This window comes from Bufo gargarizans, chromosome 3, assembly GCF_014858855.1.
Source record: "Bufo gargarizans isolate SCDJY-AF-19 chromosome 3, ASM1485885v1, whole genome shotgun sequence".
NCBI classification, from domain to species: domain Eukaryota; kingdom Metazoa; phylum Chordata; class Amphibia; order Anura; family Bufonidae; genus Bufo; species Bufo gargarizans.
Window position 1 is genome coordinate 29,821,716 of NC_058082.1, and position 26,900 is coordinate 29,848,615.

The window sequence follows — 26,900 nt, forward strand, 5'->3', positions numbered from 1 at the left end:
GATTTCTGAGGGGAAATATGTCTCATATGAGAATCCCGGACAACCCCTTTAAACTTGCATTTCCCCGTTTTTTTTTTGTTTGTTTTTTCACAGATCCGGTCCCTTCTGATGGAGGCCAGATGAAGAAAGTGGTTGAGGTCAGAGTGAGCACCCCGGAAGATCGCAAACTGACTGAGATAGAGATGCACCAGCGCACTATACGGTAATGACTGTAAATTGGTCTTGGATATATTACGTCTGAACTTTTTTCTGTTCCTTTTTAACCTTTTCCACGTGGACCTGATATAATCTGTCCTGCAGTAGTACCAGGCTAGTGGTCCTCAACCTGCTGCACACTTCATGGACACACCAGAGTGATAAGGGAATGATTGCACCTTTTTAATTTATACATTTCCAGGGGGAATAACAGAGTTCAAGAAGAGAGTTTTGAGTAGTTTTATTTCACAGGGAATACAAACTTTTGATAAAACAAGACGGGTCAGGAGGGAGGACAGGTCCGCTTTAAAAGCCTTGTACACCTTTGGGACCTTTTTTTTTTTTTTTTTTTTTTCTCATGATTGCATTCTACTCACTTTGGGCTAATAATCATTTTTTCAGTTGGTCTTTATAAAAAATGTTTAGCTGTTTCTGAGATACAAGGGTGAAAAATCTGTCTGTTTGCAGGGTATCGGTTTCTGTTTTCTTTGAAGCCAGTCATCTGATGGCTCATGTGTAGCTCTGGTCTCTCATCTCCTGAACCTCATAAATTCTTAGTTGACCCAGATTAGTATCAGTTTGATAAGAATTGAGCTATGAGTGTTTATAAGGTCAGGAGATCAGAGATGAGCGCTAAACACGAGCCGTCAGATGACTGGATTCAAAGAAAACAAAAACTGACACCCTGCAAATGGACTGTTTTTTTTGTTTTGGTTTTTTAACCCTTTTATCTCAGAAATGGCTGAACATTTTTAATAAAGACCAACTGGAAAAAAATTATTTAGTCCAAAATGAGTAAATTGCAATCATAATAACTTGCCCTGAAGGTGTCCATAGCCTTTAAAGAAACTAATGGGGCTCTGGGTTTTCAGACTCTCTCGGGGGCATGAATCATGCAGAAAGAAGCAGCAGTGAAGGCATGGATGACTTCTGTGGTGTGACGCCCCAGTTAACATTCTGTATTTCTTTGCCCCCTCAGGCTATATAATCGGCTCCATGAAGTTAAAACACGAAGAGAAGATAAGATGCGGCAGGAGACATATGCCAAGAACCGCGAGAAGGCCAAAGACTTTAAGAAGGTGAGGCCTTTATTAGGGTTTGCACATACTGTACGTCCCTGATGAACTGTACTTTCTTGCTCGTATCATTGGGGGACACAGGAGACCATGGGGTCAGGGGCGTAGCTATAGGGGAAGCGGCTGCTTTGGGGCCCTGACCCAGAAGGGGCCAATCAAGGAGAAGGAGGACTAGAATATTTTGTCAGGGCCCCCTCAACAGTATTACACAATGAAATTATATACAGTGACAGTATAGACCGTGTAGAAAACGGATGGAACAGCTGCCGGGCCTGGTCTGAGAGAGCGACCTTTACTAGCCACAGGAATGGGGGCGGCATGAAAGGAAGAGGTTGCGAAAAAAATTCTAGGGAAGGGGGGGGCCCCATTCAAAAATTTGCTGTGGGGCCCAGCATTTCTAGCTACGCCACTGCATGGGGTATAGCTGCTGCTGCCACTAGGAGGCGACACTAGGTATGACACCCCTGTGTCATACCTAGGTGTGACAGGATGCCCGCTGAATGATTTCAGTGGTCATCCTGTTCCGATTAACCCCCGCATTTCTGCAATCCCGTTTTAAACTCGTGATGTACCGGTACGTCATGGGTCCTTAAGAACTTGGGAAACATGCTGTACCGGTACGTCATGCGTCCCTAAGGGGTTAAATGAGAACCATTACTCCAGAGCCGCCTATAAGGATCCTTGTACGTGGGTAGATGTGTGGCTCTTAAAGGGCATCTGTCAGCAGATTTGTACCCATGACACTGGCTGACCTGTTGCCTTCAGCTGCCAAGCACACATGTATCTCTGTTGGTTCCATGTTCATATGTGCCCGTATTGCTGAGAAAAATGAAGTGTTAATATATGCAAATGATCCTTTAGGAGCAACAGGGGAGTTGCCATTACACCTAGCGGCTCTGCTCTCTCTACAACTGCCGTGCCCTGTGCACTTTGATAGGAACAGGCAGTGTAAATGTGATAATGCTTGGCCCTGTAAGTCAAAGTGAAGAGGGCACAGAAGTTGCAGAGAGAGCGATATGCCCCCATGGTCTGAGATGAGACAACTCCTTTAATCATCAGGAGTATAGGGATGAATGATCGGTAATACGGTCATTTAGTCCCTCTCCACTTTTCAATTGTCGGCAGCACATTCAGTTTCATCAGGGATGATGTGCAGCCAACGGGATGTTGCATAAAAGATGTGATTACCCAACAAGTGCAGATGATTGGCGGCATAATTACAAGTAATAGTTCTTGGCCCGTGTAAGAGGTTCCCCAAAGGAGTCTCATCCAGCCAACCAGTGGCTTGACTGATGAGGGCCAAAAACCCTGAAACAGCGATGTACTCGGCCATCTCTAACACCATAGAGAATGAATGGCGCGGCAGGGATCGGTGGGGGTCCCAATGGTCAGACCTCCCCAGCATTCAGTGTTTCCTATCCTGTGGATGACTGTTAAACTTGCACGACCCTTTTTAACATTATTATTTTTTTCTTGTAGAGAACTTTGGAAAAGTTAAGAGCCAAACGATGAGAACGTAATAACTGATCAAAACGTGAGCGAATGTGAAGAAGAACCTGATGCCTCAGCCCTGCAGGGCGTCTCCTGGCCTACAAGTGCACTTTTTGATAATTTATGATTGAGAATAAATGAAGATGAATTGGCAGGGGAGGCGGCCATTTTCTGGCACTGATTTTAACAGAAAGCAATCCGGGTGGAGAGAAGCTCCATACATGACTCTTCCTATGTGCAGAAGTGCCTCATCTAACACATAGGTGATTTTGAACATTGCACGGCGCAGCAGAGCGTGTTCCTCCTGATTCCTGTCTTGGCCATTTGGTTTCTGAACACCGACGCCTACAGTATCTGTAATGCCGGAAGTATGTACAAGACAGCGAGCTCCCCCATGAATGAGCGTGCTTGGACTGGCCAAGCCAGAGCCTGCCTGACTGCGGTATATTGAGACAGTATGACGCCCCCATAAAAAAAAAACATTGTCCGCTGGGTTGGTCAGCATATAGAGAGATATTTGCTGACAGTACAGTTGCAGAAATTTGGGCGACGGAAAATCTGTCCCCCTCATCTGAATGGGGTTGATTTGGCAGAAAGCACTTGGATTTCTTCAAGCACCATTCTAATGAATGGAACAGTCCAAAAAAAAACATTTAAAATTTTTATTTTTTTTAGGGCTCATTCAGACGACTGTATGTGATATCCGCAAAACACTGATACCAGCCGTGTGCGTTCAACAGAATATGCTCTATCTTTTGCAGGGCCACGGAACAGAAGTATAGATGCGGCCACATTAAAATGAACAGGTCCACATCCGTTCTGTAATATTGCTGAATGGAAGCTGGACCCGTAAATACGGTTGTCTAAATGAGCCCTTAAAGGGTTATTCTGATCTCGGACATTTCTGGCCTATTGCTAGGATACGCCATCAATGTCAGATGCAGGTCCCACTTGTGGGATCAGCTCTTGTCTCCAGAATGGGTCTCCCGAAGGGAAGGCCAACACGCTGTGCAAGCGCAGCCACCCTCTGATATCAGAGGTCAGAAAATGGCTATGCTTTTTCCAGCAGTCTCATAGAGGTGAGTGAATGAACGGAGCAGTGGCGATGCATGGGCCGTGCGCTCTTGATTCAATATGAGATGCCGAAAATAGCAGAACACGCTCCCTCTTCTATTTTTGGATTTCCTATAGCAGTAAATGGAGAAAACCCCCTCAGTATGCTCTCCTTCACTTTGGGGACCGACATCTGGGACTTGATCCTATGTGACTTTGATGGCATATCCTAGCGAAGTCAGAGATGGACCAATCCTTTTAAAAGGGGTGTCCTAAAATAACAAGCCTACAGGTTGGGGGATATGTATCATACTGGTGCGGGTCTGAGAAATGGCGGTCTCCTTGAATGGGGCTGTGGTCGGGCATGCCGCACCATTGAAACAAGCGCTGTACTCCATCTTCGCCACTGCTATAGACTGTGAATAAAGCCGTGGTTGAGCGTGCACCCTCCTGCGCCAAACAGGCAAAAGGGACCCCCATTCTCATGATTGAAGGGGGATCTGAGCGGTTGGACTAGGTGATGAGCTGTGATTTGCAGACAAACCCGCCATGTGTAATTTTACTTTTTAAATGTGTTAATGTATTTTATGTAAAGAGGTTTATATAATTATTTATGGAGCGTGAAGATTGGGTTGTACTTTTTACTATTGAATTTTTATACCCTTTTAATAAATGTTTCATTATAACGTATATTGTGCCCTGTCGTCATGATGCGGTATGCAGGCTTTCTACGTTACAGCATTCACATCACATGCTACACAAAGCTCAGCACATATGTGATGCAGAAGTCCCTACATGTGCTGCAGTCTCTGACCGGAGGCAGAATCGGGACAAAATGTGGACAAGAAGGACTGAAATACCGACTGCCTGCGATCAGCTGTCTCTGTATGGAGGCTGCTGCAGAGAAGGAAAGCGCTCATGGGTTAACCTTGGAACAGCCACATAAAAATTTGAAAAACCTTCCCAAAATGTCACTTTTTTTATTGTAGATTTTTAATATTTGTAAATATTGTGGACAAATGCATTTTTAACCCCTTAGTGACATAACTAATTATAGCCTTAAGGACCAGTAACCTTTCCCCCTCTTGTTCCAGCAGTCATAACTTTTTCGTACATTCCATTGGGGGACACAGACCATGGGTATAGCCTAGGCCAGTAATGACGAACGTTTTACAGACAGAGTGCCCAAACTGTAACCCAAATATTTATCAAAGTGCCAACATGGCAATTTAACCTGAATAATACAGTCCAATATAGTATACTATATCTATACTATTACTTTATCATTTAGCTATAATATCCTGCCTACATTCAGTGCCCTGCCTGTGCCGTTCACAGCGTGCCCTGCGCTGATGAATGGCAGGAAAAGTCTAAGGCATATTGGTACACCATAGACTTTTTCCAGGGAGTGGGTGCCCACAAAGAGGGCTCAGAGTGCCGCCTCTGGCACCCGTGCCATAGGTTCGCCACCACTGGCCTAGGCCATTACTAGGAGGGACACTATGCAAATGACAAGAGAGCTCCTCCCCCAAAGGCTCCACTAGTAGGACCTCAGTCTTTGCTTAGTGTCTGTGAAGGAGGTTGACACTTTCTACACTTCTGTTTTATTTATTTTTTCTATTAGAGACACAGGGTCGCATGCACGTCCCTGGTCTCTCTGTGGAGCGAGCGCCGAGGTCGAACTGTTGTCGCCGGCTACCTCCTATCCCCCAAGCAGACAAGTGGAACCAGGCTCGACCTGCAGCTCCGGTGGCCTACCAGCTCCAGGGTCACCTGCTCCTGCCCTCCATCCAGATCACTGCCACTCCTTGCGCCAGATGACTGAAGAGGTGAACCCTGCTGGTGTTGGAAGTGAGGGTGGAGACAGATAAGTATAGGCTTCATACCTGACCTGTCCCCCCTCGCCCCCATGTCTCCCTATGTGTCATTGGTTGGCCATGCCCAATTTCACACCTGGCCTCTACAGCGGGCCATCCTGTCCTTTTAGGACAGGACGTCACGTGGTCTGGACTCTCTGGTTCGCCTGCCTCCTCGGGTCCGGTTGGCACTCCCTTGGTGGCTGTCTCCCCAGAACCTGTCCTCAGGGAGGTCCTTCCTCCCGATCTCCTGGACTGTCGTCACCACAGACGCCAGTCTCCTTGGCTGGGGCGGTGTTCTCCAGTCCCGGACGGTTCAGGGAGCTTGGTCAGTGGCGGAGTCCCGCCTTCCGATCAACATTCTGGAGCTCAGGGCTGTTTTCCTTTCCCTCTCCCGATTGGCCTTGCCGCGCCTGGTTCTCGGAGGTCGTTCAAATGCTGGCGGACGTCCCGTGGCCTCTCCCTCTCAGGAAGGATCTGCTGTCTCAAGGGCCGCTCTTCCACCCGAATTTACGGTCGCTTCGTTTAACGGCGTGGCTGTTGAAATAACCATCCTGAAGAGGGGCTTCTCGGACGCCGTTGTGAGAACTATGATCCGGGCTAGGAAACCTACCTCTTCTAAAATTTACTACCGTACCTGGAAGGCTTTTCTTTCCTTCTGCAAGACGCGGGATGTTTTACCTCTTTGTTTCTCTATTCCGGTGGTCCTCTCCTTCCTCCAGTCGGGCCTGGAGATGGGGATGTCCCTGAGTTCCCTTAAGGGTCAGATCTCCGCTCTGGCCATTTTCTTTCAGCGGTCTCTGGCTCTTCTGAGACCTGTGAAGATCTTCCTACAGGGGGTGGCACATTCAGTTCCCCCATATGTTCCTCCCCTGCACCCCTGGGATCTGAACCTAGTATTGCTCGCCTTTCAGGCGGCTCCCTTTGAGCCACTAAGGGAGGTTTCATTGACCTTTCTCACCTGGAAGGTGGTCTTTCTGGTGGCCATCACCCCTATCCGGCGGGTGTCGGAATTGGCTGCTCTTTCCTGTCGAGAGCCCTTTCTGGTCTTTCATATGGATAAGGTGGTGCTCCGCCCGGTCCCGTCCTTTTTGCCCAAGGTGGTCTCCGCCTTTCACCTTAATGAGGATCTTGTCCTGCCTTCCCTTTGTCCCTCTCCGGCAAATTCCAAGGAGCGTGTGCTCCATTCCCTGGACGTTGTCAGGGCACTGAGGGTGTACCTGTCGGTTATGGCCCCCTTCCGGACTCCCTCTTCGTGATTGCCGAAGGGGCCTCGTAAGGGTCTAGTGGCCTCTAACGTCACTGTGGCTCGGTGGATTAGGTCGGCTATTGCTGCGCCATATCGCGCTCGTGGCAGGGTTCCCCCGGCTGGGCGAGGCGTAATCGCGCCTCTGCTTCTCAGTTGTGTAAGGCGGTCACTTGGTCGTCCTTGCACACCTTTACAAGGTTCTAACTGCACTCGTTGGCTTCTGTTGATGCTGCCCTCGGGCGAACGGTGTTCCAGGCTGTGGTTCCTGAGTGACCGCGGGCGTTCCCCTTGGTGGTGTTTGAACATTTTTTTTTCCCACCCCATGGACTGCTCTGGGACGTCCCATGGTCTGTGTCCCGCAATGGAATGTACGAGAAAGGGAGATTTTTTTTTTTTTTTTTTGTGAAACTCGCCTGTAAAATCTTTCTCGTCTTTTCCATTGGGGGACACAGCTCCCACTCATTCTTGCCTGTTTGCAGGAGGGGTCTGTTCTGTTCGGGCCTTCTAGCTACTGGTTCGATGGCTGTGTTCCTTGTTCCTGGTTTTTCATTCTGATTTGTCTCCTTCCCCTACTGCTTTTGCACCGACTGAGGTCCTACTAGTTAAGCCTGGGGGTATAGCCTGTGGGGGAGGAGCTCTCTTTTGTTATTTGCATAGTGTGCTTCCTAGTAATGGCCTAGGCTATACCCATGGTCTGTGTCCCCCAATGGAAAAGACGAGAAAAAGATTTTACAGGTGAGTTTCACAAAAAATCTCCCTTTTTTTAGTTTTTTTTCTTCTTCCAAACATTTCTCTTGGCTATTGTGAATAAGTAGAGTTTAAAGAACCGGAGTTTAAGACAAGGAGCAAGAAACTAAGGTTTGATATATTTTCCTTGTGTGCTTGATTCTAGCTAGTCCTCCAACTACAGCAGACAGGGTCTAATTCTAACTGCTATTTACAGTTTTCCTTTTTTACTGTTCATCCCCATTAAACATGTGCTCCATGGACAATGCCACTAAGTGTTTGTTGTTTTCATTAAATTGAATGCTCCAAAAATGTTTTGTCTCACTCCCATTTCTTCTTGTTGCATATTGAAGCTCTACTTGGAACCTTGTTAAGATCCAGCCATGCTAAAAATTTTTTTTTTTTAAGTGGTCTTAAACTTTTGATCAGGACTGTATCATCACAGCACTGCTCCTGTTTCTGACTTCTCTCCCTGCTCTTTGCCTCCCTTCTATCAGTGTTGGAGATAGGAGGGGGAGGAAGCTGTACACAGCAGATGTGTGTGAAGAGGGGGAAGTATCCAAGGAAGGGCAGGTCACACACTATAGTTAAAAGGGTTGTCCAGCCATATAAATTAATGACCTATCCTCAGGATAGGTCATCAATATCAGATCAGTGGGGGTTGGACCCTGGCTGCTCAGTTGTTTGAAGAGGAGACAGCACCCCATGCGAGCGCTGCTTCTGGTTTATTACACTACACTTTGTCTTGGAAGTGTAGTGTAATGATGAGCATTTGCTCCCTTCACTTAATCACAGAGAGTACTTGTAATTATACTACGCCACCGCTCCACAGGAGATGACGTGTAGTGTAATGGTCAGGAGTAATAGCTCCTGGATGTCATTTCCACAGGACAGGAATGGGCAAGAACTATGACTCCCTGGTGCAGGCCTACGAGATGGATTCAGTTTGTGCATGAGCCAGAGAGATGAATAGTTTTGGCCCCATCCACAGCATCTCCCCAGTCCTGGGCTGCGGAAGTGACGTCCCACCCATGGTCCAGACCAGATCCCTGTTGGTGGATGCAAGGTTTTTAGAAGAAAAGTGTCACGTGACTGATCAACGCAACTTCAAGACACCAAGTATATTATAAACTTTATTCTACAGCCGCGAAATCAGTAAATAAGGTGGGTTTCTGGGACACCTGCTGAGTCCCAGAAAACACCTTTAAAAATAAAAGGAAACAAAATGTGGATAAAATAAATAAAAAATGAATTTGGTAATTTACACACCCAAGTATGAATAAAACTCAGCAAAGAACCAGCCCAATAGTCGATCTAGACAAGGACTGAAGAGAGGATCTTGAGTGAGATGTGAGGCTCATGTTCTCAGATCTTGGGGTCTGATCTGATGGCTGTGAAGGAACTTGATTATCGCCTTCCTCGGGATCTTGAGGGACATTATGATCTGTGTTCACATCCAGCACTATTCCTCTCCAAGATGTCTGAGATTAGATGATCGGACAGTTCAGAATAACTCAGTCGTCTGCACTTGTCAGGATGGTAGAGAAGTGCCGACTAGTGAAAGGTCTGTGACTGGCATCATGAGACGCTGCAAGACGCCATGCTGGAAAGGAGTTTCCTGGTCCTGTTCCTGACCAGAATCTCCACGGCGGCGCAGATTTGGCTCATTATGGGTGCACTCTGGGTGTAATGGGAGGAAAGATCCAGAAAAATCTTAGAAAACACAAAAAACAAAACATTATACATGAGTCAGGCTTGTGAAGGACCCTTTAGTCAAAATAAAAAAAATCCATGACGACATGTAAGATAGAGAAGGCATCTACACCATCAGCAGTGTTCACACTAGACTGTGGAATGACTGCGCACAGGAGCTTACTGTATACTGTTATACAACCCAAAGATTTGTTGCTGCCAAAAAGTTCTAAATTAATATATATTCAAATTCGTTTTGGAAATTAAAAGGGATTTCTGAGCTTATATAAAAATAAAAAAAAGTGAATAGTACCTACCATGTGTCCGAATGTTCACTAGATGATGGCACCATAGATCAGAAGTAATTATCACTTCTTATCCTCTCCAGTTCTGTGCTGCACCACTGTTTTGAGGCTGCCAGAGCTTTCTCTGGGTGGGATTACCATATAAATATCACTTCCCATGATCCTTCTCCCCTTGTTTACAGCAGTGTCCATGTCCCTCTATTACAATCCCTAAGGCAGTAATGTAATCATGCACTGTCTGCTCTACTGCAATCTCATTAACATCCAATGGCTTCAAACCCCATTCTGACCATTTGACACAGGAGCACAGTTTGGTGCAGTCCATTAGAGAGAACTTGTAAAAACCCAATTACCTAAGTCAGTAGGTTTTTTAGCCTCTGGACATTTCCATTTCCTGACAGCAAGCAGAAATACTTAGTATGAGCTCAGATCAAGTGTATGACCCTCACATGTTAAATGATCAGGGAATTATACAGGTCATCACTGCTCAGAAGGACATCATACAAGCCTCCAACACAGACACACACTTAGGGTCTTTTCACACTTCGCCTTTTGTGTCAGTTTATCATAAACGCCAGGAAACATTTTGAAGCATCCGTCAAATGAACCCAAAAGATAGAAGTCACAGAGTGGTACCCGTCCCCCATATTAACAAAAAAATGAAATGAATACCGCGCTGTGTAGGGTTTTTGTACTGCACGCCTTTGCATAGAACTGCGCTATTCAATTCAGTTAACAAAATGGCAACCCCGCTGGATACAGCTGAACGGAGGCCAAAAGAACACTGGAGGTGTAATGGGGGCCTTTGGGTCCATTTAATGGATGCGTCAGAAGCTTTCCCAGAGTATATGATAAAAGGGCGCAAAAAAGTATGAGAAGAGCCTTAAATTATGACCTACCGCTCATTCATAGGTGGACACAGGCAAACAAGGACAAGGTGAGCTCAGGTCAAGTGTAGAAAACTTCATTGCATGAAATGCTCATGACAGATGTATGTTCATCACTGCTCATCTCCTGCCTTACACACGTCACCCGCAGCAGCACACCCCCGCATCCCGGCCCCTCAGCCGCAGCACACCCCGCATCCCGGCCCCTCAGCCGCAGCACACCCCGCATCCCGGCCCCTCAGCCGCAGCACACCCCGCATCCCGGCCCCTCAGCCGCAGCACACCCCGCATCCCGGCCCCTCAGCCGCAGCACACCCCGCATCCCGGCCCCTCAGCCGCAGCACACCCCGCATCCTCACCTGCTTCGTTCTGCCTCCTAGGTGAACTTCTCCTGATGTTCAGTGAGTGGAATAAGCCGACAGATGAGCTCAGAGCCGGCGTGCTGTGCGTTACTGCAGGGCTTCCTCTGGTGTTACTGGAGCTCTGGAACAAGCAGAGAATGCAATGAACTGACTTGGATGAGACATAAATTAAATGGCTGATATGTTATAACCCGACAGAAATGGTACCTGACTCCGATCCTGCATGTTCTGTGGGCTCCCGGTGGCATCTGATCGGGCGCAGGATGAAATGGAGATATCGAAGTCATGTTTTGGATCCAGAGAGTGAAATGTATACGAGAGGTGGTTATCAGAAGCTGTAACATCAAAAGCAACTTCAGGAGCTGGAAAAAGTGAGAGGAAAGGGTTAATGATAGTCTTCATACATGGCCAGTGACAATGGATCCATGCGTAGATATCAATGCACAAAGTAAAAACCCACAAAACCCTGGCTCTGACTAGTATCACCTTGTAGATGCCCTCATGTAGTTGATGTACCAGGCACCAATCACAACCACTAAAAGAGCCCCCGCTAATGTGAGCCAGGCCGGATCCTGGACATCCCTGGAGACTCCCTGGATGAAGGATAGACAAATATAGAAGGTTCTGGATAAATCACTGCATCCACTGTTGCCTCTCCTTCATTTTAAAGCCGTTTTCCAGGATATTTATATTGCCGACCTCTCCTCAGGATATGTCATCAATATCAGATTGGCGGGGGTCCGACACCCTCATTGCTTACCTACTCGCAGTCAACATCACAACGACGAGCAGTGTAATTACAAGAAACGTCCGCTCGTTCTATTGAAGTGAATGGGACGGTTGCTTGTAATTACATCGGCTCATTGCTGCAATATTGACAGCGAGCAGGTAAACAATAAAGGGAAGGCTGCGCGGGCATGGCCCGCTGCCTTTTCTTCAACCAGCTGATCGGCAGGGGTGCCAGGTGTCGGAGCCCTGCCGGTCTGATATTGATGACCTATCCTAAGGATTGGTCATTAATATAAATATCCTGGAAAACCCCTTTAATAAGCCATTCCCTTATGTTCTTTCATTAAAACATTGAGAGCTGCAGCTGCATCTCCCCCTCCTCCCCCCATTACTTTTCACACTGTTTTACATCAGATGCATTTTCTGACAACTGAGGAAAATGCTAAAATATTTAACAGAGATCCTACAAGCAGGGAAGAGAACTGAAGGCTGCCGGTGGCCTCTTTCTCCAGAAGAACGAAGAAGACAGATAAAGAGGAACTGCTGTCTTTGAAAGTGATTTCATATAACTAGGATATTCCATCACCTTATGATTGTAGGGGTCCAACCTCTGGGACTCCCACTTATCCTAAGGGGGGGCGGGGGGGGGGGGGGGGGGGGGAGCAGAGGTGCAGCGCTGTGTCCCCTTTGCCAATCTTCTCCAGTTCCAGCACCCTTCTCAGCTTAGTGGGCAGGAGCGCCATTGTGCGGGGAAAATGTAGAAGAGGGCGCAGTGCTAGATCAGTGTCCACTTCATTCTCAGGATTGGGCACACCTTCACGGTCATAAAGTGAGGATATAGCCCAGTATTACGCTATCCATCTTTAAAGTGAAACTGCTGTTCTAATTTTATTTGTGTAACGTATAGGGGCAGGGATACTGACCATTTTTGTAATATACTTTAATTACTGAAATCGTGCATTTCTTTTAGTAAAACAGTTCTAAAGAGGCCCATTTAGAGCTGTAGCAACGCTCCTCTGTCTTCAGTTTACATAACAGTCAGTGTTAGGCTACTTTCACACTTGCGTTTAGAGCGGATCCGTCTGGTGTCTGCACAGACGGATCCGCTTCTATAATGCAGACGATGGGATCCGTTCGGAACGGATCCGTCTGCATTATAGTTTAGAAAAAATTCTAAGTGTAAAAGTTGCTGAGACGGATCCGTCCAGACTTTACATTGAAAGTCAACGGGGGAACGGATCCGTTTGAAATTGAGCCATATTGTGTCATTTTCAAACAGATCCGTTCCCATTGACTTACATTGTAAGTCTGGACGGATCCGTTTGCCTCCGCACGGCCAGGCGGATACCCGAACGCTCCGCCTGCTGAGCGGAGGACAGTCGGAGCCAGACTGAGGCATTCTGAGCGGATCCGCATCCACTCAGAATGCATTGGGGCAGTACGGATCCGTTCGGGGCCGCTTGCGAGAGCCTTCAAACGGAACTCACAAGCGGAGGCCCGAACGCAAGTGTGAAAGTAGCCTTAGCATGTCTCCGCAATGTAAACTGAAGACAGAGGAGCGTTGCTCTTATGGGTGGATTTCCTGCTGAGCCCGTGAGAGATGTGTTTATACACAGCAGCCAATCTGAGGAGACAGAGCTGCAGCCTGAGCCAATGATGAGACAGGGGGGTGTGTCCTGGACTACCTCTAACTCCCTGCAGACACTGGAGCTACCCTGTAGTCACAGATCACAGCTCTGATCTAATGGAGCAGAGATAAAAAGCAGCCAAGCACCAGGATCTGTGGAGGATAGCCGGTAACCATCCCCTGTAGGTGCTGACTTACATATCACTTCTCAGGTCAGGGCTGGACAGTCACTTTAAACCGTAACCACCAACACATAAAATCCACTAGAACTCATTCTGGACTGGTAACATGGCGCGTTACTATTACACATCTGAATACATTACAGCCGGTCCCTAGTATTATATATGATGGTGTAAGATGGCGGCAGGAGACAGTACAGCATCGCACACAATGTGAACACCCACCAGAGTTTCCAGGACTGGAGTCGGTCTTCTCGCTGGTCAGGAAGCTGCCGGATGATATAGTTGTAGTGGACAAAGAATCGCCGGCTGAATTTGGGCTCCGTCCTTGTCCGGTCGACCCCTGCATAGAAATATAGACCTGTAACCATTTCCCTACCGCAGTGCATTACATATCCTCCATGACAGTCTGAGCTCAGATCAAGTGTAGAAACCACCACAGTTTGTGTCTGGTGAGAAGAAGACGCATCACGGCTCAGACTTCTAGACACACAGCGCGCACACATACAACACACACCAAGGGCACGTCCACATGTACCTGGAGTAAGAAGGCCGCACCGTCATCACAGCCCACATCTAAGTGCAGGAGGTTTGTGCGGCAGGCACGGATTAATTAAAGAAACTTATAGCTTCCATACGTGTCATGGGTCTTCCTCCACTGACTTCAATGGGGGCAGATCAATGGCAAATCCAAATTGCAGCAGTCCCAGGAATACTTGTGAAAGTGCCCAACACTCAGCTCCAGACACCACACAGGAGATAATCGGCTTCTCAGGTCTGATCAATCATGTACCTGCATCGCCGCTCCTCAGATTTGGCTATAATTCATCATCGATCACTTTTTCCAAAAATGACCTCAGATAAAAGGGTTTAACCATTAATAGAGCACCACAAGGGTTGTATTAACACTTACTGGGCCAGAAGCTCCTTCCTCCATTGAAAGTGGTTTAGGGAATGTGTTCCTGGTGAGACTGTCATGGAGACTTTTATACAAAACTGAAGTAAATGAAGGATCTAAAGGACATAAAAATAATCAGATCAACAAATGCCATCTTCTCTGTAAAGACACTGAAGGCCACGATCATTGAAAGTACAGTTTTAATTCAAATATGTTTTCTCCACCGAGCAGGACTTGCTTAGCATCGCTTTAATACAGAACAAGTGCCCCAACCAAACAGGTGACAATGCTGGTCCTCCAGCAGAAAAATTTATTTTTGCACTTACTGTAAAATCCTTTTCTCGTTGGATGCATTGGGGGACACAGCACCATGGGTATATACCCGGCTGACACTAGAAAGGAAAAGTGTTGGCTCCACCCAAATGGGCTATACCCTCCTGCACAGACACTAAACTAACCAGTTGGTACTAAAGCAGTAGGAGAACCAAAATCCAGAGCGAAAAGTGAAGCCAACATGTCCTAAACCAGAAAGAGTCCCGGGAACCTGGAAAACCGAACAAAGAAAAAGAACAACAACAAGGGTGGGATCTGTCTCCCCCCAATGCATCGAATGAGAAAAGGATTTTACAGTAGTACAAAAATCAATTTTTCTTGTGAATGGCATTGGGGGACACAGCACCATGGGACGTCCCAAAGCAGCCCCCGAGGGTGGGAAGAAACAGCCATGCGAAAAAACCTAATACACTGCCGCTTGCAGAACCTTGTGACCCAAACTGGCATCAGCAGAGGCCAAGGAATGGATGTGGTAAAACCTGCATAAGGTGTGAACTTAGGCCAGATGCAGGATCGCACAGGATGCCCCAACCGCCCTAGTGGAGTGAGCGGTCAACCGGAAAGGGGATCTCACGACCCTTCGCCACAAAGGCTTCCTTGACAGCTGACCGAATCCAACGGGAGATGGTGGCTTTGGAGGCTTGTAAAACCCTTATGTGAGCCCTCAGGGACGACAAAGAGAGAGAGAGAGTCAGAACGACAGAAAGACTCCGTTAACTTGAGATACAGCCGGAGCGCCCGAACCACATCCAGGCGGTGGAGTGCCGCGCTCTGGGATGAGAAGGGTTGGGACAGAATGAAGGCAGTACAATCTTCTCATCAATATGGAAGGAGGAAACCACTTTGGGAAGAAAGGAGGGAACTGGGAGCAGGACAACCTTGTCCTTGTGAAAAACCAAAAAGGGAGGCCGGCAAGAGTGCCACCAGCTCAGAGATTCTGCGAATGGAGGTAATCACGACTAGAAAGGCAACCTTAAAAGAGAGACATAAGAAAGGGAGATCTCCTTCAAGGGCTGGAAGGGAGAGGACTGAAGGGCATCTAAGACCAGATTCAAATCCCATGAGAATGGAAGGGAGGTTCGTGATGAGCCACCCCCTGAAGGAAGGTTTTCACTTGGGAACGAGAAGCCAAGGGCCTTTGGAAAAGAACAGACAAAGGCCGAGACCTGACCTTTGAGGAAGGCCAGGCGGAGACCTTTCTCAAGGTCAGCCTGAAGAAAGGCAAGAATCCTAGGGATGGAAAAAAGGAGAGGGTAAACCTCGCCAGATTTACACCAGGGAAAATAAGCCTTCCAGGTACGGTGGTAAATCCTTGTCGACTGGGGTTTATGTGCATGAAGCATGGTTTGGATGACTGACTCGGAGAGGCCGCAGAACCTCAGGACCGTGGCTTCGACAGCCACGCCGTTAAATTAAGCAGAGGTAAACTCGGGTGGAACAGCGGACCTTGCGAAAGGAGGTCGGGACGTAGTGGTAGCGCCATGGAGCGTCGGCTAGCAAGAAGACAATATCCGAGTACCATGCCCAGCGAGGTCAGTCTGGAGCCACCAATTTCGCCGGGACACGATCCATTTTGAGGCGTTTGAGTACCCGAGGAAGAAGCGGAAGGGGAGGGAAGAGATACAGGAGACTGAATTGGGATCACGGGAGCACCAAGGCGTCTACCGCAAGAGCCTGAGGATCCCGAGACCTAGCTAACTAAAGCGCAAGTTTGTGATTCAGACGGGAGGCGAAAAGATCACATCTGGGGTTCCCCAAAGCTGACAGAGCAGTTGAAACACCTCTGGATGGAGAGACCACTCGCACGGGTCGAGACATTGGTGACTGAGAAAGTAGGCTGCCCAATTATCGACTCTGGGGATGTGGACAGTGGAGAGAGCGGAAACGTTTCACTCTGCCTACCGCAGGATGCGAGAGGCTTCCTTCAGGACCGCCATGCGTCTGGCGCCCCCCTGGGGGTTCAAATAAGCCACCGCAGTGAAGATGTCCGTCTGAATCCGGACAGGATGACCGTGGAGGAGGAGAGTCCAACAGGGGAGAGCTAGGTAAATGGCCCTGAGCTCCAGGATATTGATCTGCAGGGAGATCTCCCGTAGAGACCACTGACACTGGGCTGTAAGAGACCCGAAGACTGCCCCCCATCCTGCCAGGCTGGCATTGGTCGAGATCACCTGCCAAAAGGGGGGGGGGGGGTGGCGAGGATTTGCTGAGGGAGACGGTTTGGGGGTTCAGCCACCAACGCAAGTCCCTGCGGACCTGAAGGCAAATGCGGATCGGGTGATCGAGGACTAACGGAGACTTGTTCCACCAGGCAAGAATTGAGAGCTGAAGGGACCGGGTGTGGAATTGGGCATAAGGAATTTCCTCAAAGGTGGCAACCATTCGGCCAAGAACATGCATGCATGCCCTGATGGACAGAGGAGACGGCTCGTGAAGGTGAGCCACCCCTGACTAGAGAGCCACTACCTTGTCCTGGGGAAGGAACACAAGTCCGAGGCGAGTGTCGAAAACCATGCCCAGGAAATCCATCCTCTGGCTGGGAACAAGGGAGGACTTGGGAGTGGTTCACCAGCCACCCAAACTGGGATAGCACGAACAGGTGATGTGGACTGGACAGGTAATCCTCCCGGACTAAGCCTTCACCAGAAGATCGTCCAGGTAGGGTATTACTGCAACTCCCCTGGCACGAAGAAGTGCGATTAGGGGAGCCAACACCTTTGTAAAGACCCTCGGGGCAGACGCCAGGCCGAAGGGCAATGCCACGAATTGAAAATGCAAAGAACCTACTGCGAAGCGAAGGTACCTCTGAGGAGACAGAGCTATGGGGACATGCAGATAAGCATCCCGGATGTCGATGGATGACAAAAACTCTCCCACCTCGAGGAAAGCAATCACCGACCTGAGGGACTCCATGCAAAAGTGATGGACACGGACGAAATAATTGAGCGCCTTCAGATCCAAAATGGGGCGAAGAGAACCATCCTTTTTGGGAACCGTGAAGAGGTTCGATAAAACCCTTGAAAACATTCCGAGGTGGGGACAGAAACAAATCACTCCATGCACGTGAAGGGAATGAATGGCCTGAAAAAAAAGCGGCCACCCGGGAGGGGGGCCTAGGCGGCGATGATTGGAAGAACCGACCTGTGGGAAGGGCGGGGAATTCTATTTTGTATCCGGAGGAAACTACCTCCAGAACCCAAGAGTCGTCCACGCTTGCGCTCCAGTGATCCTGAAAGGCTTGGCCTTGAAGGAAGAACAAACTGTCTTTTTGTCCCGACGGGAGGAGGAATCCCGAAAGGAGCGAAAATGCTGTGATCGCAATGCAGACAAAAAGCCTACCACCCAGGAAGGCCAGTGATATGAGCGCCTTTTTGGAGGCAGATGGCCACAGAGTTAGCGGCCGCCCTACTAGGGCAGCAGGCCAATTCCAGGGAAACATCACAAAGATACCGGGATGCCTGGAGAACATGAGAGGCAAGGAGATGGAGCTCCCCCTGAGTAGAATCGGGACAAGGACCGAACAAGCTGTTTGACCACACAGGACTTTGCCACCCATGACACAGCAAAGGTGGGACGGATAGCGGAACCTGCTGCCACGGATGGAGACTTGGACAAGGAGTTTATCTTCTTGTCCGACGGATCAGACAAGGAAGCCGTGTGGGCCAAAGGAAGGGTGGTGGCCTTAGCAAGACAGGCCACCTATGGATCTACCTGAGGAGGGACAGATAACATAGTAATAGACTCCTCGTAAAAGGAAAAGAGGACGTTCAAACCCTTGGCAGGCTGAAGACGCATATCCGGGTGACGTCACTCCATGGCCAGGAGTGCATCGAGATCCGCATGTTTAGGGAAAACCAAAGCGGGCGCCTAGAACGGCAGAATGATACGGATTCCTGAGCGAGAAGGAGAAGTCTTCCTGCACGTGGAGGGTGTCCCTAACTGCCCTGATGAGATCCTGCATGGCCGCAGACCAGGCTGTGCTCTTCTTTGATCCAGAGTCAGAAGTGTCCTCCGAGGCGGCGGAAGGTGCGGCAGGGGAGGATTGGTTGCCAGACTCAAATGTCCTGGGAGTGACCAGAGGATGCCGAGGAGCGGGACATAGTTGTGACAACCCAAGGTTGTTTGCAGAACCTGGTGTCTGAACGCGAGCGCGCCCAGTACACGGAGGGGTCCCTGGGAGGAGCAGAGTTGGCCGCAAGTTGGGCAGGCAAGAGGTCCACCATGGATTGGGAGAGTCAGGCAAGGTTCCCTATGGCATGGGACAGGGAAGAGGCCCATTCAGGAGGAACCGACACAGAAGGGGTGGTCAGGGCGTCCTGAGAAGGCCTGGGGACAAGGCACTGCACACAAACAGGTTCAGGCTGACCGCATGGCAACTTTTTATTGCAACAGGAGCACGTAAAATATGTGGCGATCCCGAGGGGGGGCTGGGAATGGGAGTAGTCTCTGGAAGAGGACATGAGGGCTGAGTGGGAGCCTGAAAAAACAGAAAATCAGCCAGCCAGAGGCTGTCCTACCGAACCCCAGGTGCCGTGTCCCTGAAGAGGTGCTGCAGCAGCCGCAGAAAAGTGCAGGAACAGGAGAGATCCACGAGTGCTGGCAAGATGGAGGCCCAGAAGTAGAAGCTAAGTGCAAACTCTGCCCACAGGGCAAAAGCCCACTCTTGACTAGGATAGGAGGGTAGGAGACCCTTACCAAGAGCAGCGGGGAGGGGCCAAGAAAAAAGCCCGGGAAGCAAGGGGGAAGATGGGGGGCAGGAGAGGATGCGGCCTAGGCGAGGAAAAAGCCGAGGCCTCAATAATGAAGCGGCCGGAAAAGGTGCGCCGTTGGAACTGCACGAAACCGGGGGGCCCTCCGGAAAAAAAAAAAAAAAAAAAAAAAAAAAAAAGGTGGTGGTGGGGGGGCTCCTGAGGAGAAAGACACACAGGGAGGGGAAAAACAGGGCAAAAGGTGCACGTGGGACCCGAGGACAGGTCAGAGAAGATGGGAACTAAAATAGTAGGGAAGGCCGGGGAGACGTATGGGTGGCCAGGGAGGAGAAGGGAGGGAAGAAAAAGGCCCCCACAAGTGTGGAGAAAATTTCACATTTGCGTTGGAGGCTGCGCTTGGAGCCTCAGTCACAGATCTTGTCAAAAAGACTGGACAAAACAATCCTCGCATGCAGGACTTTGTCCGGTGAAAAGACAGGATCCCGAATAGAAACTGAACGGATCCCATCATAGTCATTGGAATCTGTTCAGCTCTGTTCCTGTCAGTATGGCTGGGTTCACATCATGTTTCGGTCAGACGTTTAACGTACATGAAAAAACCTATACTATAACGTACGCCTCAGACCGGTGCGATATTGTGGTGTCCGTCACCATAGAGTTCCATTATACAAAAAATGTATATATACACTAGGTTCATCAATAAGTTGTATTTACAAAAAAAAATAAAAAAATAAAAAATAATAATTCTACCGGAAATTGCGTCACTTATTTCTCACCTCAGTTGGGCCAAGCAACTCCTCCAGGGACTCCTGGCGCCTTTGTATCTGCTCCTCCAGTTCCTTCTGCTTGTGCAGGAGATGTTGCTCCTGACTTTTCTGCTTGGAGAGAAGAGATTCTCGCTGCTTGTCAAGCTGCGCTTGCATTTCCTTCAGGTGGTCTTGCTGGTTACTGATCTCTGCAGCAGAAGACAAGTCTCTCCCGGAATTCCTGAACACTGGAGAAGTCTCCTAGGAGTAGACTGTCTCTTTTGCCGACTTCGGGAACGGTGACAGACACGACTTGTTCAGAAAAGTCATCCTGGGGCAGACCTAAAAAAAGTGCTGAAGGGAGGAGGAAGTATGAAGTCCCGGAGGAGGAGTCATGTTCTCCTGGACTGGAGGGGGAGGAAAGTTTTTCTAAACCTATTACAGTATCTTGAGCTCTAAGGTGGTCGTCATGTGGACTGTGAGATGATCGTCCTTGTGGACTTCTTCCTCTAAGGGAGTAATGGTTAAAGAAGTCCACACTCGCAGGACTGTCAGTTCTAAGTTTAGAAGAGACCACAGCATGGAAACCGCTTGCAGATGAAGGATCTGGGCCACTTCTAGGACTCATCTGCTGGGTCTTTCCTACACCTCTGGTCCGATATCTGCTTTTCTGTAGATGGAGGATGACCTGGTGAGGATACCGGTGCGTTGTGATGAGGAGGAGATGACAGGACCGTTCTCGGGATGTTATTTTCAGATAAATCTGGTTGTGGCCCTTGAAGGCTCCTCATGTTTTCCTGACCTTTTCTGGGCTTCCCATGTTGGAGGTGGATAAGTGAGGATACCGATCCTTCAGTAGTAACTGGTATTCCTGCAAACGTTTTTGTGCTTCAGCCACTGATTGCTGGTGAACCCTAAAACATGTCAGAAACAACGGTTATAATGAAGGATGATGTGCAGATAGAATATTCCTGGGGTAGTCACATAGCAATGTATACAAGAGGTGGGGGCTCGTCTGTCGCATGACATTAGAACACATGGCTGCCCTTTTCCAGCTCCACACCCGTCCATAGGCTGTGTCTGGAATAACAGCTCGCTCCATTCAGAAGAGGAACGAGCTGCGATACCAGGCACAGCCGATGGGCAAGGATGGTGCGGGTTTGTAATTCTCAAAAGTGTAAAAATTGTCCTGAAATTACTGGCAGTGAAAGGGCTAAATCCATGTGCATATTTTCACCCTTTTTTTTTTTCATTGCTATGATTCAGTTAAAGAGGAGCTCTCCTCTCTCCTGACGTCGTCTGTTGTAGTAACTACTTGCAAACCCCCCCCCCCCCCCCCCGAGTAATAACAATTCTGGAGCATCTATTCTTAGGACTTTACATTGGGGCATTCCTCTATTGTTCCTTCTAGACCTCATCGAACTTTATGCTGCCCATACTAACGGCAGTATAGAGTAGAGACAGGTGAGTTGATTTCAGCGGTCTGTCATTAAAAAGTAAGTAGTTACCAAGAACCAAAATCACAATTACTGCAGACTGGGCCTGGAAAAGAGTCCCGGCCACCTGAGAAGAGTCCTGGTTATTCATGAAGTCCTGCTCTCATGTCCACCTGCTGATGGCTGACAGTCTTCTACCTAGTTTCCTCCCTTTCTCTCTAGGAGAGAACTGCCAGTCATCAGCAGATGGCGAGAGCGCAGGAGATTAGGAATAACCAGGACTCTTCTCAGGTAGATTTGGCTCTTTTCAAGGCCTGGGCTGCAATGATTATGATGCTGGTGTAACGTTATACTTCACTACTTCGTGAGATTTCCTTACCCTCGTCACTTCCGGTCGCACCGGACATGACGTGAGGAGGTGTGCAGCGCCGCGCAGGCGCACAACGACGGGTTAGGGAAATTTCACAGCAGAGTGCGCATGCACCGGGAGCCTCGCGGGTGGTTAGGGAAGAATTATGGGCCCGAATGGATGTTCTCAGCTGGACACCGGCCGACACTGTCCATGCGCCGGGAGCCTCACCAGCAATTAGGGAAGAGAAGAATTACGTACGGCCAGTGCTTTTTCCCTACCCTAACCGCTGGTAATGCTCCCAGCGCATGCGCAGTGTCGGCCGGTGTCCAGCTGAGAACATCCATCCGATCACCGCGCCTGCGCACTGGCACATGATTTTTCCCTACCCTAAATGCCGGCGAGGCTCCCGGAGCATGCGCACTCTGCTGTGAGATTTCCCTAACCCGTCGTTGTGCGCCTGCGCGGCGGGCTCCCGGCGCAAGCGCACTCTGCTGTGAAATTTACCTAACCCGTCATTGTGTGCCTGCCCGGCGCTGCACACCTTTTCACATCATGTCCGGTGTGACCGGAAGTGACGAGGGTAGGAAAATCTCACGAAGTAGGGGAGTATAACGTTACACCGGTTCTCGGCAACCACTGACTTTTAGCTGATGAGGGACACACTGCTGACATCAGCATTTCTGTCACTATTTTATGCTGCCCTCAGTGAGGTCAGCATAAAGCTGATGACAGGTTCCCTTTAAGCCATGAAGATCCATATGGGCGTTACCAGTTGGGGGTGTGTCCCTGCATAGTCAGTGCTGCAGGACACATCCCCAACTGGCAACGCCCAGATTAACTGTCAACTGGCAATGCATTCATAACTTCTAGCAGGAATAACAGAGGAAAGGCACAACAGAGCCATAGGAATAGATGCTCCAGAATGGTTACATGGGGAATACAAGGAGTTACTAAAACAGACATGTCAGGAGAGGTAACGGCTCCTTTAAGAACAAAAAAAATAAAATAATAATAATAATAATAATAATAATAATAATAAATTAAAAAAAAATATGTCTACAGTTGTGTTAAGTGCTCCTATACGGATCTTTGTGCCATGGTCGCAGACTACAGACAAACCCAGAGCGTCGTCTGCCCTGCCCCCTCTGCCACACAGTAGACGGGCAGATGGAGGACAGTGACAGGCGGCTCCTGGATCACTCCTAGACGGACAGGTGTCCCTAATACATACCTGTTCTGCTCCATCAGGCGCTGCTGGTACTGCCGAATCATCTGGATATGTAAACCTTCCGCCGACGTGTTCAACTGCGCGGCTGTGGCTGACAATTCCTGAGAAAGACACAAATGGGGAACGATGACGTTAATGCCGTTCACAGCAGGCGTTAGGACATCTATGGACGGAGCAGAATGTGTGAGAGTCACCGAGAGGACATCACCTTATATCGCCGGTGTTCTGAGATATTTTCCTACCTCAGATATTTTCCTACCCGGCAAACTGAGCATGCTCAGTACAAGTGAATTCCACACCCACATGTAAAGTTCCTGCCCATTATATTTTCCTACTGCTTCTGTTCCCGTTCTGCTGGATTTATTGTGTCTACTGCTGTCATATGTAAATTCCTACTGGTTTTAAATTGTTGTAGCCTCTTATATACTGTATGTAACTTCTGTGCTATCTGCTGGATTCACCGTCTCCTATGTAAAAACATATCATGGGATGAGATAAGGGTAGGAAAATATCACAGGATGAAATCTATATAACATGCTGTGATATTTTCCTACCCTCCATCACAGGGTAAAAACATATAACAATAGGATAGCAAAATATCACAGGGTAGGATACTACATTGGCTAGCCATACACAGTACAATCCCCCGTGCGATCGAGTGATTATTTCAGTGAATAATCGCTTGATGGTGGGAAAATGGCAAGTGCCATTGGATGCGACGGACTGTTAGTGAAAAATCGCTCGCACAGAGATCGGACCGGTTGGTAAATCTCGGTGCAATCGTAATAGGAAATGATATAATGGAATCGCATCGGATCGCAAAGTTCGCTCGCAATTTTGTGTTCCAACGGACCGATTTGTGATCGCAAACAAATTGTGATCACAAATTGGTTGCACGGCGCAGCAGTGAATAAAAAAGCTCAGATCATTATTATACTTTCAAAATAGTAAACTACATACAGCAGTGAATGAAAAAGTAGAGATCATTATTAAAAAGGTTACTGAAGAATATACTTTCAATAAAGTAAGGGTAGGAAAATATCATAGGCAGCCATTTACCACATGTATAGCTATGCTATTTTCCTACCAGATATAATGGGCGGGAACTTTACATGTGGGTGTGGAATTCACTTTTACTGAGCATGCGCAGTTTGCCGGGTAGGAAATATCTCAGAACACCGGTGTTCCGGAATTTTCTGCTACCCGGAAAATTTTGCTACCCACGTCACTTCCGGTAGTGACGTGGGAGGTGTGTCACCTACCTCGGCTCCTCATTGGCTCTGCCGGGGGTTGGTGGCGCAGGCGCAGAGGATTCCCAAGTAGCGTGAATGCGCCGAAGGTAGCAGAAAATTCTGGGCCACTGCGCATGCGCGAAAAAGACGGCCGAACGTAGCAGAAAATTCCGGCTTCGCGCGTGCGCAGTGGGCCGGAATTTTCTGCTACCTTCGGCTCCTACTGCGCCTGCGCCGAGCCGTCTTGTTCAGCAAGCAGAAGGTAGCAGAAGATTCTGCAAACCATTTAACTGACTCGGCGCTACTGCGCCTGCGCCAAAAAGACGACTTGGCGCAGGCGCAGTAGCGCCGAGTCAATTAAATGGTTTTCAAATTTGTACATGTCCATGCGCAAGCGCGAGTATAACAGGCTCGCTTTCTGTACTGAGGTTAAAATGACAGGCCACGGCGCATGCACGCCTAGAGTAGTTCAAATGTTATTGGTCCTGGGCGCAGGCGCAGTAGGGGCCGAAGGTAGCAGAAAATTCCGGCTTCGTGCATGCGCAGTAGACCGGAATCTTCTGCTACCTTCCGCTTGCTAAACAAGATGGTTCGGCGCAGGCGCAGTAGGAGCCGAATGTAGCAGAAAATTCCGGCCCACTGCGCACGCGCGAAGCCGGAATTTTCTGCTACGTTCGGTCGTCTTTTTCGCGCATGCGCAGTGGCCCGGAATTTTCTGCTACCTTCGGCGCGTTCACGCTACTTGGGAATCCTCTGCGCCTGCGCCACCAACCCCCGGCAGAGCCAATGAGGAGCCGAGGTAGGTGACACACCTCCCACGTCACTACCGGAAGTGACGTAGGTAGCAAAATTTTCCGGGTAGCAGAAAATTCCGGAACACCGGCAGAGAACGAACTTCAATTCTGTACAAATGCATAAAACGAGGGATAAAGCGCATCTACCGGTTAGGGAAAGTGAATATTTCCTAAAACTTTCAAGACCTCAGCTTGCAGTCATTGAAGCCATTCCTCCAGAGAATACATCTCTCTCCTAGTGATAGCGTCACATCTCATAGAGAGGAGCCACAAGGTCGTGCTGGCTCTGCAGGCACCACCGGCATCATGGAGACAATCAACCCCGATCTTTCCTGACAAATTTGATAGAATCTGTAGCGCAGATGTGAACAACGCCTTGTAAGGTACAGCGCCGAGAGCAGCAGACCCCAGAACCAGCCTGAGCCTGACGAGCAGTTCCCGCCTCTTGCCGCAGGGGGAGCTATACACACACCGGCAATAGGCTCAGTGCACAGCACCGCTCCGGCTGTAGAAGCCGCCTACCTGCTTGAGGCTGCCGGTCACCCGCTCTGCGCTCCGGTCCGGACATAACATCCACTGAACGGTTGTTTTCCTCTTCGAGAACCGTCACTTCCGCTCTTCAAACCAGCCGCCAATACGGAGCCCTGCAGCGGGAAGCATGGAGCTCCGCAGAAGAGGGGGAAAGGGGCGGGGCTTTCTAACAGCTGCTGGGCAACAGGGAACAAGCCACGCCCACTTTGTACTCCCGTCAGCGTTCTTTGATCTATGTATTACCAATAGAGTGGGCCTATGAGACGATACTGTAACCAAGCGCATGCGCTTTAGTAGCTGCGTGTCAGTCAGTGCTCTTTGCGCATGCGTGTTGTGTCCTTAGTGATTTTTGTGAATGTGTTGCCCTGGTTGTCACTGCCAGTCCTCAGCGTACTGTGCTAGAACTGGAACATTGCTTTAACATTTGAAATTGAAAATTAAAGGGGTATTCCAGTTTTATTAGGAAATAACTTTAATTGGTGGTGGAGCAATCCCTGGGACTCCACCCATCACTAAAACATGTTTAGTTTTTTTACCCCAAACGGACAATTGCTATTGATTAGCATACAGGGCGCCAAAACAAGGGGGCACAGCAGCACAACGGAGCAGCGGATCTTAAAAAAAATAATATTGATATCATATCTCCTAATCTTGGCCTACAGTGGCAGGTATTAAAAAATCTCAGAACCGGTGAAAGTACCTCTTTAATGTATTTTTATAGTTTTTAAAAGTCCCCCTAGGGAGCTTGAAATTGCAACCATTAGATTGCTTCTCCCATAGACTGCAGTGATTTACCATTGCAATCTATGGAGATTCAGTACGTTCCTATGGAGTCCTGTGGTAGCCTTGAGCCTTCCTAACGCTCGAGGCTACCCCAGAGAATGAAGGGCTTCCCCGATTGCTGCGGTATCTGAGGGGAAACATTTTTCCAGTTTCACACTACACCATCAGTGATGAACACATGCGGGCTGCCATCTTAACTCACAAGTCCGGCGATGCACAGGTAAGCCCTTACCTGTGCCGCGAGCCGGTCTGAAATCAAATGCGGTCACCGGGAGCAGGCAGTTCCAAGAACAGCCACTGGGGGCCTTCATCGGGCGGTTCTCGGAACTGCCTGCTCCCGGTGACCGCATGTGTTTCAGGCCGGCTCGCGGCACAGGTAAGGACTTACCTGTGCATCGCCGGACTTGTGAGTTAAGATGGCAGCCCGCATG

The 26,900-nt window shown here is 48.9% G+C and overlaps 2 protein-coding genes across 2 annotated transcripts in view; one reads left to right on the plus strand and one right to left on the minus strand.

Moving 5' to 3' along the window:
- CEP295 (centrosomal protein 295) overlaps positions 1–4,522 on the plus strand; it is a 78,037-nt gene extending 73,515 nt beyond the window's left edge. The window contains exons 29-31 of the mRNA XM_044284634.1: positions 94–202; positions 1,175–1,274; positions 2,751–4,522. Of these exons, the coding sequence (XP_044140569.1) occupies positions 94–202; positions 1,175–1,274; positions 2,751–2,783 (242 nt within the window). The 3' untranslated portion in view covers positions 2,784–4,522. The remainder of the gene's footprint in view (positions 1–93; positions 203–1,174; positions 1,275–2,750) is intronic.
- A 4,275-nt stretch (positions 4,523–8,797) lies between these two features.
- On the minus strand, positions 8,798–26,266 carry LOC122932005. The gene is made up of 8 exons (XM_044286145.1): positions 25,678–26,266; positions 23,133–23,230; positions 20,144–21,027; positions 14,341–14,441; positions 13,653–13,770; positions 11,100–11,254; positions 10,890–11,013; positions 8,798–9,359 (listed from the first exon to the last, which is right to left on the minus strand). Exons 4-8 carry the CDS (start codon positions 14,362–14,364, stop codon positions 9,178–9,180), a joined length of 603 nt encoding a protein of 200 aa, XP_044142080.1. The 5' UTR covers positions 14,365–14,441; positions 20,144–21,027; positions 23,133–23,230; positions 25,678–26,266; the 3' UTR covers positions 8,798–9,177.
- Between the last annotated feature and the right edge of the window lie 634 nt (positions 26,267–26,900).